Below are 15,136 nucleotides of genomic sequence, written 5' to 3'. Positions count from 1 at the left end.
TAATAACTTAATATTATTTCAGTAATTGTTGCTAAAGAACCATGTAATCCCTCTCCTTGTGGACCCAATAGTCAATGCCGTGTGATAAACAATCAAGCTGTCTGTTCTTGTCTTCCTGAATATGTCGGTAGTCCACCAGGTTGTAGACCAGAATGTGTGTTAAGTTCAGAGTGCTCTTTAAATCGAGCATGCAAAAATAAAAAATGCGTGGATCCCTGTATCGGTACTTGTGGTGTTAATACAATTTGTAAAATTGTGAGTCATAGCCCAATTTGCGCTTGTAAAATCGATTTTACTGGTGATCCTTTCACCGTATGTTTCCCTATGCCAAGTAAGATTACAGTTTTTTTTTATTGTATTTTATATAAATTATATTTAATTATTAACCAGTAAATATATCATAGATGTTGATAGAAAAGCTATACCTTATTTACAAAATTGTAATTCTTATATATGTTCATATATGAAAAGGTGGTATGGTTTTTCTATTTTTTAGAATAGTAAATTCACAAGAGATATTTTCAGAGAATCCAATTGTAATGACACCAATTCAAAACCCTTGCGTGCCATCACCTTGTGGTCCATATTCGGAATGTCGTGATATTGGAGGTTTTCCCTCATGTGCATGTTCAGTAAATTATATAGGTAGTCCACCTAATTGTAAACCAGAATGCACGATTAATTCCGAATGTATTAGTGATAAAGCATGCATGCAAGAAAAATGTAGAGATCCTTGTCCTGGTTCATGTGGATTAGGTGCAATTTGCGATGTGATCAATCACACGCCAGTTTGTACTTGTCCTAATGGTTTCACAGGTGATCCCTTTAGTAATTGCCAACCAGTACCAAATAAACGTAAGAATTTTTATTTTTCTATTAAATTTTATTATTATAAATTAATGAAACGCATAGTGTTATTCTAAAACAATTGATACAATTTTTATTAATTATAATCCATAGCAATTGAGGATACGCAAGTTGATCTTTGTAATCCTACACCTTGTGGAACAAATGCAGAATGCAATAATGGTCTATGTACTTGTTTATTGGACTATCAAGGGGATCCATACACGCTCTGTAGACCTGAATGTGTTCTTAATAATGACTGTCCCCTCGATAAAGCTTGCATTCGTAATAAATGTACGGATCCATGTCCTGGTACATGTGGACAAAATGCAATATGTAATGTGTACAATCATATACCTATGTGTAGCTGTCCAGAAAGAATGTCAGGAAATGCTTTCGTTCTTTGTTCAGTTATGTTAGGTATGTTTTAATACAATTTTATTATATATAATCACTTTTATTTCATCTCTTTTTATATGTATTTTTCTGAATGATTGTCTAATTATTGGACATATATCCTATAGATATTGAGAAGGATCCTTGCAAACCTTCGCCTTGTGGTCCAAATAGTAAATGTCGAATTATAAATAACCAAGCAGTATGTTCATGTGTGCAAGGATATTTAGGAAGTCCACCATCATGCAGACCCGAGTGTGTTCTTAGTTCAGATTGTTCCCGTAATTTAGCATGCAATAATCAAAAATGTATAGATCCCTGTCTTGGTAGTTGTGGCATAAAAACAAAGTGTCAAGTTATCAATCATAATCCTATATGTAGTTGTCTGTCAGGGCATACAGGAGATCCATTTTCAAGATGCAGTCCAATTAGTAAGAAAGAATTATTTCTTTATATCGAAATATTTTTATTAGTATGTCCGAAGATTTCTAATTTAATTAAATATTTAATATATTTATTTTGGAACAGTTGAAGAACCATTACCAGTACCAGTTAATCCATGTCAATCGGCAATTTGTGGTCCAAATTCTCAATGTCAGGTTGTGAACGATTTACCTTCTTGTTCTTGTCTTCCGGAATTTACCAGTTCGCCACCAAATTGTAGACCCGAATGTATTAGTAATAGTGAATGTAGCAACAATCTTGCTTGCATTAATCAAAAATGCAAAGATCCTTGCACAGGTTCTTGTGGTTCAAATGCAGATTGTCGTGTTGTGAGTCATACTCCTATGTGTGTTTGTCATAATGGATACATTGGTGATCCATTTACACAATGTGTCTTTAAAGAACGTAAGAAATTTTAAACATTCATTTTATAAAATATCATTTTTAGTAAATCTAATTGTTATATATTTTAATAAATTTACAATCTTTTCCTGTAGCTTCTTTAAATGATCAAGTTACTCCTTGTACACCATCACCATGTGGATCAAACGCTATTTGCAAAGAACAAAATGGTGCAGGTTCTTGCACCTGTTTGTCAGGGTATATTGGAAATCCATATGAAGGTTGTCGTCCAGAATGTATCCTCAATTCGGACTGTACCTCTAATCTTGCATGTATTAGAACAAAATGTCAGAATCCTTGTCCTGGAACATGCGGTCAGAATACAATGTGTAACGTAATTAATCATTTGCCTGCATGTATATGTATTCCTGGATATACAGGAGATCCATTCCAATATTGTACTCCTGTCTTACAAATTGGTAATGTAAATTTATTAATTCTTAGATGTTTTAACCTTTTATTAGTATAACAGATATTATAATAAAAATAATTATATATATCATATATTTACAAAATTATTTTTATCAATGTCAATTTTCATAGATTCCTTTTGCAAATAAAAGGTTAAATCAGTATTATAATTCCGATAAAAAAAAATCAAAAATAACTTAAAATCATTAAAACAATATTATCTTATATTTTCCTATATCGATAGATTCGGTTAAAAAAGAACCCTGCAGGCCATCTCCATGTGGTCCTAATAGTCAGTGTCGTGTAATAAACGATCAAGCAGTTTGTTCTTGTTTACTCGGATATGTTGGAAGTCCTCCAGGATGTCGCCCAGAATGTGTTCTGAATTCAGAATGCCCATTTAATAGAGCTTGTGTAAATCAAAGATGTATAGATCCATGTTTAAAACTTTGTGGTACAAATACAAATTGTATGGCTTTAAATCATAGTCCAATTTGTACATGCAAACAAGGATATACAGGAGATCCTTTCACAAAATGTTTCCTTTTATCAAGTAAGACACATTTCATATTAGACATATTTTTTATTCTATTTCTATTAGTATAGCATAACATCATTATTATTTTCAGTATCGTCTATTAATCCATCGATGCCACAGAATCCATGTGTACCGTCCCCTTGTGGATCATATGCACAATGTCGCGAAATTGGTGGTATTCCTTCATGCTCTTGCCTTTCTAATTACATTGGTAGCCCACCAAATTGTAGACCTGAGTGTACTGTTCATTCTGATTGTGCTAGTGACAAAGCTTGTATTAACGAGAAATGTCAGGATCCTTGTCTCGGATCTTGTGGTATTTCAGCTCTTTGTTCAGTCATTAATCATACACCTTCTTGTTCATGTCCAAATGATTATACCGGTGACCCATTCAGTAATTGTTATTTTAAACGTAAGTTATTTATTATTCCTATATTTATTATTATAAGAAATGAATGTGTTGTGATAAGTACTTCAATTATAGCTGAAGAAAAACCACAATTAGAAGCAGATCCTTGTTCTTCATCACCTTGTGGTCCAAATGCAATTTGTACTGACGGAAAATGTAAATGTTTACCTGAATATCAAGGAAATCCATACATTGGTTGTAAACCAGAATGCGTACTTAATGCAGACTGTGATATATCCAAAGCATGTGTACGAAACAAATGTATAGATCCTTGCCCGGGTACTTGTGGTAAAAATGCAGAATGTAATATTTATAATCACATGCCTATATGCAATTGTCCTACTGGTATGACTGGAAATGCATTCGTTTCATGTCACGTAATCATAGGTATAAATTAATTTATAAATGAATATTGGATAGATATTATTTATTTTTATAACATATTTATAATAACATGAACATATTATAGGCCCAGAGGATCCTTGCAATCCATCTCCATGTGGACCAAATAGTCATTGTCGTGTAATAAATGACCAACCGGTTTGTTCTTGCATTAGTAATTATATTGGAATGCCTCCATCATGTAGACCAGAATGTACCGTCAGTTCAGATTGTACAAAAGATCGGGCTTGTAGTAATCAGAAATGTATAAATCCGTGTCCTGGAACATGCGGAATAAAAGCAACATGTCAAGTAATAAATCATAATCCAATTTGTAGTTGTCTTCAAGGTTTCATTGGTGATCCTTTCGTAAGATGTGAACCAAAACGTAAGATTATTATTTAACTTTATTTATTCAAATCGATTTTAAACGCTTTTAATATTTATATGTATTGAAATTATTTTAGCTGAAATACCAGATAAACCTATAAATCCATGTCAGCCATCGCCGTGTGGACCTAATGCACTATGTAATGTAGTTAATGATTCTCCTTCGTGTTCTTGTCTGCCCAATTTTGTTGGAGTTCCACCCATGTGTAAACCCGAATGTATCAGTAATAACGAATGTGCCAATCATTTGGCATGTATTAATTTAAAATGCAAAGATCCTTGTCCTGGTTCATGTGGTGTGAACGCAGAATGTCGTGTCGTGAGTCACACAGCAATGTGTGTTTGTCTTGTTGGTTATACAGGAGATCCTTTTATTCAATGTGTTGAAAAACAACGTAAGAAAATAGTCATAGTTATCAATTAGCTATTTTATTTATTTAAAAAATTGTTTCGTTATTTGATCTCTTAAATATTTCAGTTGATGTGCCATCTATCACAACCACTCCTTGTGTACCATCGCCATGTGGATCAAACGCAATTTGCAAAGAACAATCAGGTGTAGGTTCTTGTATTTGTTTACCAGATTACATAGGCAATCCTTATGAAGGCTGCCGTCCAGAATGTGTAGTAAATTCTGATTGTCCACCTACCCTTTCATGCATTGGATCCAAATGTCGAAACCCTTGCCCTGGTGCATGTGGAATTAACGCTGAATGTCAAGTTGTTAATCATTTGCCATCATGTTCTTGTTTTGCGGGTTATACCGGTCAACCTTACGAATTCTGTTCTTTGATACAAAATGGTAACAATATACTTTTAACTTATTGGCTACATTCCATTTCTAAATGATAAATATTATTACAATTTTATCCTTCTCATTTAGAACCGGAGAATCCATCAAATCCTTGTTCTCCATCACCTTGTGGACCAAACAGTCAATGTAGAGTTATTAATGATCAAACAGTTTGTTCCTGTTTACCTGAATATGTCGGTAGTCCACCAGGATGTCGACCAGAATGTGTTGGTAGTTCTGAGTGTTCTTTGCAACAAGCATGTGTGAATCAAAAATGTATTAATCCATGTCCAAGTCCATGTGGTTTAAATACTGACTGTAATGTCATTCATCATAGTCCTATATGTGCCTGCAAACAGACGTTTACAGGAGATCCATTTACCCAATGTTTCCCGATGCAAAGTAAGACAACTTTTTACAAATTTATGGAGAGTCATTAACTACATACATATACTTATCCCTTAATTTCTTGCAGAACCTATTCTTACACCAGTGCCCATTTTAAATCCATGTATTCCTTCACCTTGTGGACCGAATTCTGAATGTCGTAATATTGGTGATTTACCATCATGCTCTTGTATGCAAGATTATATCGGCAGTCCACCAAATTGTCGTGCTGAATGCACTATTCACTCAGATTGTTCCACTGATAAAGCTTGTATCAGACAAAAATGTAAAGATCCTTGTCCAGGATCATGTGGAAATAATGCAGAATGTAACGTTTTTAACCATATTCCAGCATGTAGTTGTTTACATGGATTTACTGGAGATCCATATACCAATTGTTATCCAAAGATTACAGCATGTAAGGATAATTCGATATTATTATTCATCAAACAAAATTAATTAATTTGATTGTATTTCTATTATATACTTCGATATTTTATATTATAGCAAATGAGCAACCTCCTGAGGATAAATGCAATCCTTCACCATGTGGAGCGAACGCAAAATGTGATGATGGTGTCTGCTCATGTTTATCTGAATTTAGTGGTAATCCTTATATCGCGTGTCGTCCAGAATGTGTTTTAAATACAGATTGTCCTACGGATAAAGCATGTGTACGCAACAAATGTGTCAATCCTTGTATTGGTACATGTGGACAAAATGCTATTTGTACAGTTTTCAATCACATTCCTATGTGCAGTTGTATACCTAACACAAGTGGAAATGCATTTGTCATCTGCCTACCTATTAAAGGTAGATTTCTCCCTACATTTCTCTTTTGATCGAGAAGACTGTATGTTCACTCGCTAATATTTTTGATATCTTACATTTTTAGAACCTACAGTATCACATAATCCATGTAACCCATCACCGTGTGGTCCAAATAGTTATTGTCGAACTATAAATATGCAAGCAGTTTGTTCTTGTATTGCTGGATATAAAGGAAGTCCACCATCATGTCGACCAGAGTGTATTGTCAGTTCTGATTGTGATAAAGATAAAGCTTGCAGTAATCTGCAATGTATTAACCCTTGCATAGGTACATGCGGGGTTGGTGCACAATGTCGTGTTGTAAATCATAATCCCATTTGTAGCTGTCTTCCAAATTTATCTGGTGATCCATTCGTAAGATGTGATCCAATATGTAAGATATTTTTATATTTCGTTATGTTAATTAGTAAAGGTATTGGTAATCAAATTATTAGTACAATGTTATATATATTTTAGTGGAGACACCTTCAATTTTCATAAATCCATGCAAACCATCGCCATGTGGTCTAAATGCTTTATGTCAAGTAATAAATAATTCTTCATCTTGTGCCTGTATGGAAGAATATATAGGATCTCCACCAAATTGTCGTCCTGAATGCATTAGCAATGCTGAATGCTCGAGTCGATTAGCTTGTATAAATCAGAAATGTAAAGATCCTTGCCTTGGTTCTTGTGGGCCAAATACAGAATGTCGAGTTGTAAGTCATACACCAATGTGTGCTTGCTCTGAGGGTTATACTGGAGATCCTTTCACAGAATGTAACATAAAACCACGTAAGAAATTGATATTTAATTACGATTTTTATAGTATTCACATAAGTATGTATAACTTTATAGACAAACTTTGTCTTTAGTTATTCCTACTTCCCCTTGCACACCATCTCCGTGCGGCCCGAATGCCATTTGTAAGGAACAAAACGGTGTTGGTTCGTGTACATGTTTACCAGAATTTATTGGCAATCCATATGAAGGATGTCGACCGGAGTGTCTAATTAATTCTGATTGTCCATCAAATCTTGGTTGCATACGATCTAAATGTCAAAACCCATGTCCTGGAACATGCGGACCAAATTCTAATTGTCAAGTTATAAATCATTTACCTACTTGCACTTGCGTTCCTGGATTTACTGGAGATCCATTCCGTTATTGTCAGCAGATTCAAGAAAAGGGTAATATATTTACTATAGGATTTAGTTTAATTTAAATATTTATAAATAATTAATAACTAAAAACTAGAAAATTTTATAAAATATTACATAATTTGTTATTTTGATTTATAGAAGAAGATCATACAAATCCATGTGATCCAAATCCTTGTGGTCCAAATAGTCAATGTCGTGTTAGTTCAAGCAATGTTGTTTGCTCTTGTCTTCCTGAATATAGTGGAACCCCACCCTCATGTCGCCCGGAATGTGTTATGAGCTCCGAATGTCCTTCCAATAAAGCTTGCGTAAATAAAAAATGCATAAATCCATGTATTCAAGCATGTGGACAAAATACAGATTGTTCTGTTATCAATCATAATCCTATCTGTACATGTAAAAGTGGACTTACCGGCGATCCACTAACAAAATGTTTCCCTAATTTACGTAAGTTTAATAACTAAAAGTTATTCAAGATTATATTAGAGTTAAATGTTTAAATTCAAACGTATAACTGATCTATTTTACAGCTTTGTCACCTATCTTACCTATGAACCCATGTATACCATCACCATGTGGACCATATTCTGAATGTCGAAACAATGGTGGAATTCCTTCTTGCTCATGTTTATCTGCATACATTGGCAGTCCACCTTATTGTCGACCAGAATGTGTTATAAATGCTGATTGTCCTAGCGATAAATCATGCATAAGGGAAAAATGTTTAGATCCATGTCCTGGCTCTTGTGGTACACTTGCCCAGTGTTCAGTTTTCAATCATATTCCAATTTGCACTTGTCTAGATGGTTATACAGGAGATCCATTCAGTAGTTGTGTATTGCAACCATCGACACGTAAGAATGATATGTTGTAAAAAATAACCCGTATTTTATTAATTTCATATCGAATACATGTAATTATCTTATTGTAGCTAATATACCAGTTGATTTGTGTAATCCTTCACCATGTGGTCCGAATACGGACTGTAATGAAGGCAAATGTACTTGTTTGCTAGAATATAAAGGAGATCCTTATGTGGGCTGCCGACCTGAATGTGTTCTTAATACAGATTGTCCTTTGGATAATGCATGTTTGAAAAATAAATGTGTCGATCCTTGCGTTGGTACTTGTGGTCAGAATGCACTTTGTAATACTTATAATCATATACCAATGTGTACTTGTCCTATTGGTATGACAGGGAACGCGTTTTTATCATGTTTACCATTCAGAGGTAAGCATAAATTTGATCCTTATTTAGTTACAAATTTATGAAAGTATTCTCTTCAAAAATTTTTCAATATCTTTTTTGTAAATAGATCCTGTTGTAACTAATCCTTGTAATCCAACACCTTGTGGACCGAATAGTCAGTGTCGAGAAATCAATGGTCAGGCAGTTTGTACTTGTCTTCCTGACTTTTTAGGAAGTCCGCCTACATGTAGGCCAGAATGTATAACTAGTACAGATTGTAATCCAAATGAAGCATGTATTAATCAGAAGTGTAGAAATCCTTGCGTTGGTACTTGCGGTATTAGAGCTATTTGTCAAGTGGTAAATCACAATCCAATTTGTAGTTGTCCAACTAGTTTAAGCGGTGATCCGTTCGTCAGATGTATACCAAAACGTAAGCTCTTTATATTTTTTGTTTTTTGATTTTATTTTATTATTAATTGAATCAATAACACGAAAAGGAAGAGAAAATTATTCCAATCTTAAATTTTAGCTGAAATACCATTGGTACAAAAAAATCCATGCACACCATCTCCTTGTGGTCCAAATGCTCAGTGTCAAGTAATCAATGACACACCATCATGTTCCTGTTTGTCAGAATTTGTCGGTACACCTCCAAATTGTAGACCAGAATGTGTGAGCAATAATGAATGCAGTAATAATCTTGCATGTATCAATCAAAAGTGCAAAGATCCTTGTCTTGGATTATGTGGAACTAATTCCGAATGTCGTACAGTATCACATACACCAATGTGTACTTGTACTGTCGGTTATACCGGCGATCCTTTCACTCAATGTATCAATGTCGTAGAACCACGTAAGGATTATGAATATTTTTTCTAACTTTTTTAATGAGTGTATAAAGAATTTTTTCTGAAAGGGATTTCAACTTTCACAGATATACCAATGTATATGCCACAAGTGTGTGTTCCATCTCCATGTGGAGCTAATGCGATTTGTAAAGAGAGAAATGGAGTAGGTTCTTGTATTTGTTTATCAGATTATATCGGTAATCCTTATGAAGGCTGTCGTCCAGAATGTACTATTAATTCAGATTGCATACCAAGCAAAGCATGTGTTCAATCACGTTGTCAAGATCCTTGCCCTGGTACTTGTGGTCACAATGCTATTTGTCAAGTTGTTAATCATATAGCAATATGTACATGTATTCCGAAATTTACTGGCGATCCATTCAGATATTGTTCAGAAGAACCTACAACAGGTATAACTTGTTTTACGAAATATTAATATATTTGATTTATTATTTTTGTAAAAAATTTACGATCTCATTTCATTTTATTGTAATAGAACTTTCATCAGACATAAATAATCCTTGTCAACCATCTCCATGTGGACCGAATAGTATATGTCGAGAAAATAATGGACAAGCAGTTTGTACTTGTTTAGCAGAATATGTTGGTTCTCCACCCGGATGTAGACCAGAATGTGTTGCGAGTACAGAATGTGCTCTTAATCGTGCATGTGTAAACCGAAAATGTATCGATCCATGTCCAAATTCTTGTGGCAAGAATGCATTATGTAGAATCATCAATCATAGTCCATTGTGTTCTTGTCAAGCAGGATTTACTGGAGATCCATTCTCAATTTGTTTCCAACTTCCACGTTAGTATCAACATAATATTCAGTATAAAAACACATAGAAATAGATATTTAATATTTTCTTCTTAATATAATAGGACCATTAGAACAATCACAAACACCAGTTCAACAAGATCCATGTCTTCCATCACCCTGTGGACCATATTCAGAATGTCGTAGCATTAAGGGAAATCCATCTTGCTCTTGCTTATCTACATTTATTGGCACCCCACCTAATTGTAGACCTGAATGTACATTACATTCTGAATGTCCTAGTCATCTTGCTTGTATACGTACAAAATGTTCGGACCCTTGTCCAGGTTCATGTGGAGTTGGAGCTAATTGTGGTGTAGTAAATCATATTCCAATTTGCACTTGTCCCGAAGGATATACTGGTGATCCATTCAGTATTTGTACTCTAAAGCAGTCTACACGTAAGATTAATCTCTTTCAATTTTCGATTTACAATTAATTTCATTTTTATCTAATTATAATATAGTTTTAACAAATCATTAATTTTATATATTTAGTTGTAGAATCTGTTGATTCCTGTAATCCTACACCATGTGGACCAAATGCAAATTGTTTAAATGGCATTTGTACATGTATATCTGAATACGAAGGTGATCCATATATCGGTTGTCGACCAGAATGTATATCAAATACAGAATGTACACGAGAAAAAGCATGTATTCGCAACAAATGTGTCGATCCATGTATAGAAACATGTGGTTACAATGCTGAATGTACAGTTATCAATCATGTACCAATGTGCAACTGTCCAACAGGAATGACTGGAAATGCTTTCATTGCTTGCAATCCACAACAGGGTATAACTTCAATTATATTCTAGTAAAATATATATGAAAAAAGTTTTCATAAATATTACAAGTTTATACTTATTCTTTTATCATCATTCAATTAAAAAGTATCTAAAATGTAATTCTACTTCTTCATTTCATTATTAGATAATACAGTAACTCGTCCTTGCATACCTTCTCCATGCGGACCTAATAGTCAATGTCAAGAAGTAAATGGAGTAGCCGTTTGCAAATGTTTGTCAAATTATATTGGAAATCCACCAACGTGTCGTCCAGAATGTACACTTAGTTCTGATTGCGATCAAACTAAAGCTTGTATTAATCAAAAATGTAAAGATCCATGTCCAGGTTCATGTGGATTAAAAGCTGAATGTTCGGTCGTAAATCATAATCCGATCTGTACTTGTCGTCAGGGTTATACTGGTGATCCATTCACTGCATGTAGCGTAATAGGTAAGAATCACTTTCATCGTGACTCCAAATTATTGTTGTCATGAAAAATAATTACTATTCAAATTGAAATTCACTTTTATAAATAATGTCTTTTGAATTTTTTTGCAGTTGAAATACCTTCTACACCTATTAATCCTTGCTATCCGTCTCCATGTGGTTTAAATACTCAATGCCAAGTTATAAATCAAACACCCTCATGTTCTTGTCTACCTGAATTTTTGGGAGCACCACCTAAATGTCGACCGGAATGTACCACAAATAGTGATTGCCCAAGCCGACTTTCATGTATTAACAGGAAATGTAAAGATCCCTGTCCCGGTTTATGCGGTGCAAACGCAGAGTGTTATGTCAATAATCATATATCTACTTGTACATGTAGTTCTGGATTTACTGGAGATCCATTCCTTCAATGTACACTAATTCCAAGTAAGTTAGGTTTCACGAATGGTACAGTAATCATCTTATCTATTATAACAATATATTGATTTCTATTCTTTAGTCATAGAACCAATAGTATCACCATGTACACCATCACCTTGTGGAGCAAACGCAATATGCAAAGAACAATCAGGAGTAGGTTCTTGTACTTGTTTGTTAGATTATATAGGCAATCCATACGAAGGCTGTAGACCCGAATGCGTTATGAATTCAGATTGCCCTGCAAATCGTGCTTGTATACGATCTAAATGTCAAGATCCTTGTCCTGGTGCATGTGGTAAAAATTCACTTTGTCAAGTTATTAATCATGCTCCAACTTGTATATGTATACAAGGATACACAGGCGATCCATTCCGTTTCTGTAGTTTTATTACAGAATATCGTAAGAATCTTTTTGTTTCTTAACAAATTTTTAGCTTTTTAATAGTTTTTTTGTAAAACAATTATTCAATTTTTAGCTGTAATTGAGAAAGATGATCCTTGCAATCTATCCCCTTGTGGACCAAATAGTGAATGTCGTAAAAATGATAATCAGGCAGTTTGCTCATGTCTTCCAAATTATATTGGTACTCCACCAGGTTGTAGACCTGAGTGTATAGTGAGTACAGAATGCCCGTTGAATAAAGCTTGTGTCAAGCAAAAATGTATTGATCCTTGTCCAGATCTATGCGGCATTAACACTGATTGTAGAGTCATCAATCATAGTCCAATTTGCATTTGCAAAAATGGTTATACAGGAGATCCTTTTACCGCTTGCTTCTATTTAACTGGTACATATCATCTTCTATATTTAGAAAATACATATTATATGTATATCCTTCTGAAATATGCGATTTGATTATAGTTACACCAGAAAAAATACCAGATGTTCAACAGGATCCTTGCTTACCATCACCATGTGGTCCTAATTCTTTATGCCAGCCTGTTGGTCAAATACCTTCTTGTACTTGTTTATCAAATTATTTTGGTAGTCCACCAAATTGTCGACCCGAATGTACAATTAATTCAGAATGTCCCAGTAACAAAGCATGTATACAAAATAAATGCATTGATCCATGTCCAGGATCTTGTGGGTTTAATGCCCAATGTACAATATTCAATCATTTACCAATATGTTCGTGTTTTGATGGATATACAGGTGATCCATTTGATAATTGTCATCAGCAGCCATTAAGTAAGCAATTTATACTTATATTGAAAAAAAATATTATTATTTTTCTATTAACATAGAAAAAAATCACATATACATTTTATTTATTTTATATATTTAATTTCTAATCAACGAATTTTTATCTTTAGCACAATCGGATGAAATAGATGCCTGTAATCCATCCCCTTGTGGTATTAATACACAATGTGAAAATGGTATCTGTTCTTGTTTATCTGAATATTTCGGAGACCCTACAATAGGGTGTCGTCCAGAATGTGTTCTCAATTCAGACTGTGCTCGTGATAAAGCTTGTATTAATAACAAATGTAAAGATCCTTGTATAGGAACCTGTGTAAGCAATGCATTATGTAACGTCATCAATCATATTCCAATGTGTAGCTGTCCAGTAAATTATGAAGGAAACGCTTTTGTATATTGTCATTCCGTTCAAGGTATTTATAACAAAATTAGAAGCGTATGTTAATGTTTTTGAAATATGTTAAAAGAATTATCCTTATTCATAATCATTACTATCTTATAGCTTCTGTTTTATCTTCACCGTGTACACCATCACCTTGTGGACCAAATAGTCAATGTCGTACTAGTAATGGTCAGGCAGTATGTAGTTGTGTTTCTGGTTATATTGGAACTCCACCTATGTGTAGGCCTGAATGTATAGTTAGTACGGAATGTCCTCCTAATGAGGCATGTACAAATCAAAAATGTAGAAATCCTTGTATTGGAAGTTGTGGTGTTGCTGCTAAATGTATAGTGAAAAATCATAATCCTGTGTGTTATTGTTCAGACCATCATACAGGAGATCCATTTGTTCAATGTAGTCCAATACGTAAGATCTATTAGTTTATTGTTACATAATTTCATTAAAATTGTTTTCATATACCAATATAATTTTCTTATAGCGGAATTACCACCAGTACAATTGAATCATTGTCAACCAACACCTTGTGGACCAAACAGTATGTGTCAAATAATCAATGATTCGCCATCATGTTCGTGTTTATTAGATTATATTGGCTCTCCACCACAATGTAGACCTGAATGTATCAGCAATAGTGAATGTCTTAGTCATCAGGCATGTATAAATAAAAAATGCAAAGATCCGTGCACTGATTCGTGCGGAATTAATTCAGAATGTCGAACAATTAGTCATACTCCAATGTGTTTCTGTCCTGTTGGATACACTGGAGATCCTTTTGTACAATGTATTACTAAACCAAGTAAGTCCAAAAAATTTATGGACATTTTACAAACTCCTAGAATTTCATGAGATAAAAATATTTATTTTTTGTAGTCGAAGGTGATTCGATGCAAATAAATCCATGTTTACCATCACCATGTGGTCCTAATGCTGTATGTACTCAGCGAAATAATGCAGGCTCGTGTTCTTGTCTTTCTACTTATACTGGAAATCCATATGAAGGATGTAGACCCGAATGCATCCTAAATTCTGATTGTATACAAAGTAAAGCGTGTACCAACTCCAAATGCATAGATCCATGTCCTGGAACTTGTGGCACAAATGCAAATTGTAATGTTGTAAATCATATTGCAACATGTTCTTGTCTTCCTTCTTATACCGGTGATCCGTACCGACAATGTTTTGTGAAAGAAATGGGTAAAGTTTGATTTTCGTCTTTAATTGTTTTTTAAATTTAATAATTTGAATATAAAAAATTTACTTTATAAATTTTGTTTATACTTCAGATACTGATATAGATAAAACAAATCCATGCAGTAGTACAGAATGTGGTCCAAATAGTAAATGTAGAGTGGTTAATGAAGTAGCTGTATGTACTTGTTTGCCAACATATGTAGGTAGACCACCTATGTGTAGACCTGAATGTGTCTCAAATTCTGACTGTCCTGCAACTCAATCGTGTGTAAAACAAAAGTGTACGAATTTGTGTCCAACCTCCTGTGGATTATATACTAATTGTAGAGTTATCAATCATGCAGCTTTATGCAACTGTGCTATGGGTTATACTGGTGATCCATTTACAGTTTGTTTCCCGATACCTTGTAAGTAAATTTTATTAATAATAAGATTTCACGAATA

At 34.0% G+C, this 15,136-nt stretch overlaps 1 protein-coding gene across 1 annotated transcript in view; it reads left to right on the top strand.

Annotated features, from left to right (window-relative positions):
* dpy (fibrillin-like protein dumpy) overlaps positions 1-15,136 on the top strand; it is an 85,503-nt gene that overhangs the window by 44,122 nt on the left and 26,245 nt on the right. The window contains exons 78-114 of the mRNA XM_035883992.2: positions 23-331; positions 526-855; positions 961-1,266; positions 1,371-1,673; positions 1,771-2,091; positions 2,184-2,507; positions 2,744-3,052; positions 3,129-3,449; positions 3,522-3,833; positions 3,916-4,215; positions 4,295-4,612; positions 4,696-5,019; positions 5,101-5,412; positions 5,486-5,815; positions 5,905-6,210; positions 6,293-6,601; positions 6,685-7,002; positions 7,083-7,397; positions 7,509-7,817; positions 7,901-8,224; positions 8,302-8,601; positions 8,687-8,992; positions 9,092-9,415; positions 9,497-9,820; positions 9,907-10,221; positions 10,296-10,631; positions 10,728-11,027; positions 11,166-11,471; positions 11,580-11,897; positions 11,971-12,291; positions 12,368-12,679; positions 12,754-13,083; positions 13,209-13,511; positions 13,601-13,906; positions 13,980-14,297; positions 14,372-14,695; positions 14,785-15,099. Of these exons, the coding sequence (XP_035739885.2) occupies positions 23-331; positions 526-855; positions 961-1,266; positions 1,371-1,673; positions 1,771-2,091; positions 2,184-2,507; positions 2,744-3,052; positions 3,129-3,449; positions 3,522-3,833; positions 3,916-4,215; positions 4,295-4,612; positions 4,696-5,019; positions 5,101-5,412; positions 5,486-5,815; positions 5,905-6,210; positions 6,293-6,601; positions 6,685-7,002; positions 7,083-7,397; positions 7,509-7,817; positions 7,901-8,224; positions 8,302-8,601; positions 8,687-8,992; positions 9,092-9,415; positions 9,497-9,820; positions 9,907-10,221; positions 10,296-10,631; positions 10,728-11,027; positions 11,166-11,471; positions 11,580-11,897; positions 11,971-12,291; positions 12,368-12,679; positions 12,754-13,083; positions 13,209-13,511; positions 13,601-13,906; positions 13,980-14,297; positions 14,372-14,695; positions 14,785-15,099 (11,658 nt within the window). The remainder of the gene's footprint in view (positions 1-22; positions 332-525; positions 856-960; positions 1,267-1,370; positions 1,674-1,770; positions 2,092-2,183; positions 2,508-2,743; positions 3,053-3,128; positions 3,450-3,521; positions 3,834-3,915; positions 4,216-4,294; positions 4,613-4,695; positions 5,020-5,100; positions 5,413-5,485; positions 5,816-5,904; positions 6,211-6,292; positions 6,602-6,684; positions 7,003-7,082; positions 7,398-7,508; positions 7,818-7,900; positions 8,225-8,301; positions 8,602-8,686; positions 8,993-9,091; positions 9,416-9,496; positions 9,821-9,906; positions 10,222-10,295; positions 10,632-10,727; positions 11,028-11,165; positions 11,472-11,579; positions 11,898-11,970; positions 12,292-12,367; positions 12,680-12,753; positions 13,084-13,208; positions 13,512-13,600; positions 13,907-13,979; positions 14,298-14,371; positions 14,696-14,784; positions 15,100-15,136) is intronic.

The sequence above is a fragment of the Vespa mandarinia genome, chromosome 12 (assembly GCF_050613455.1).
Source record: "Vespa mandarinia isolate Hongniang chromosome 12, ASM5061345v1, whole genome shotgun sequence".
Classification (NCBI taxonomy): domain Eukaryota; kingdom Metazoa; phylum Arthropoda; class Insecta; order Hymenoptera; family Vespidae; genus Vespa; species Vespa mandarinia.
The sequence above is the reverse complement of the archived record's forward strand: the minus strand, read 5'-3'. Positions and strand labels throughout refer to the sequence as shown.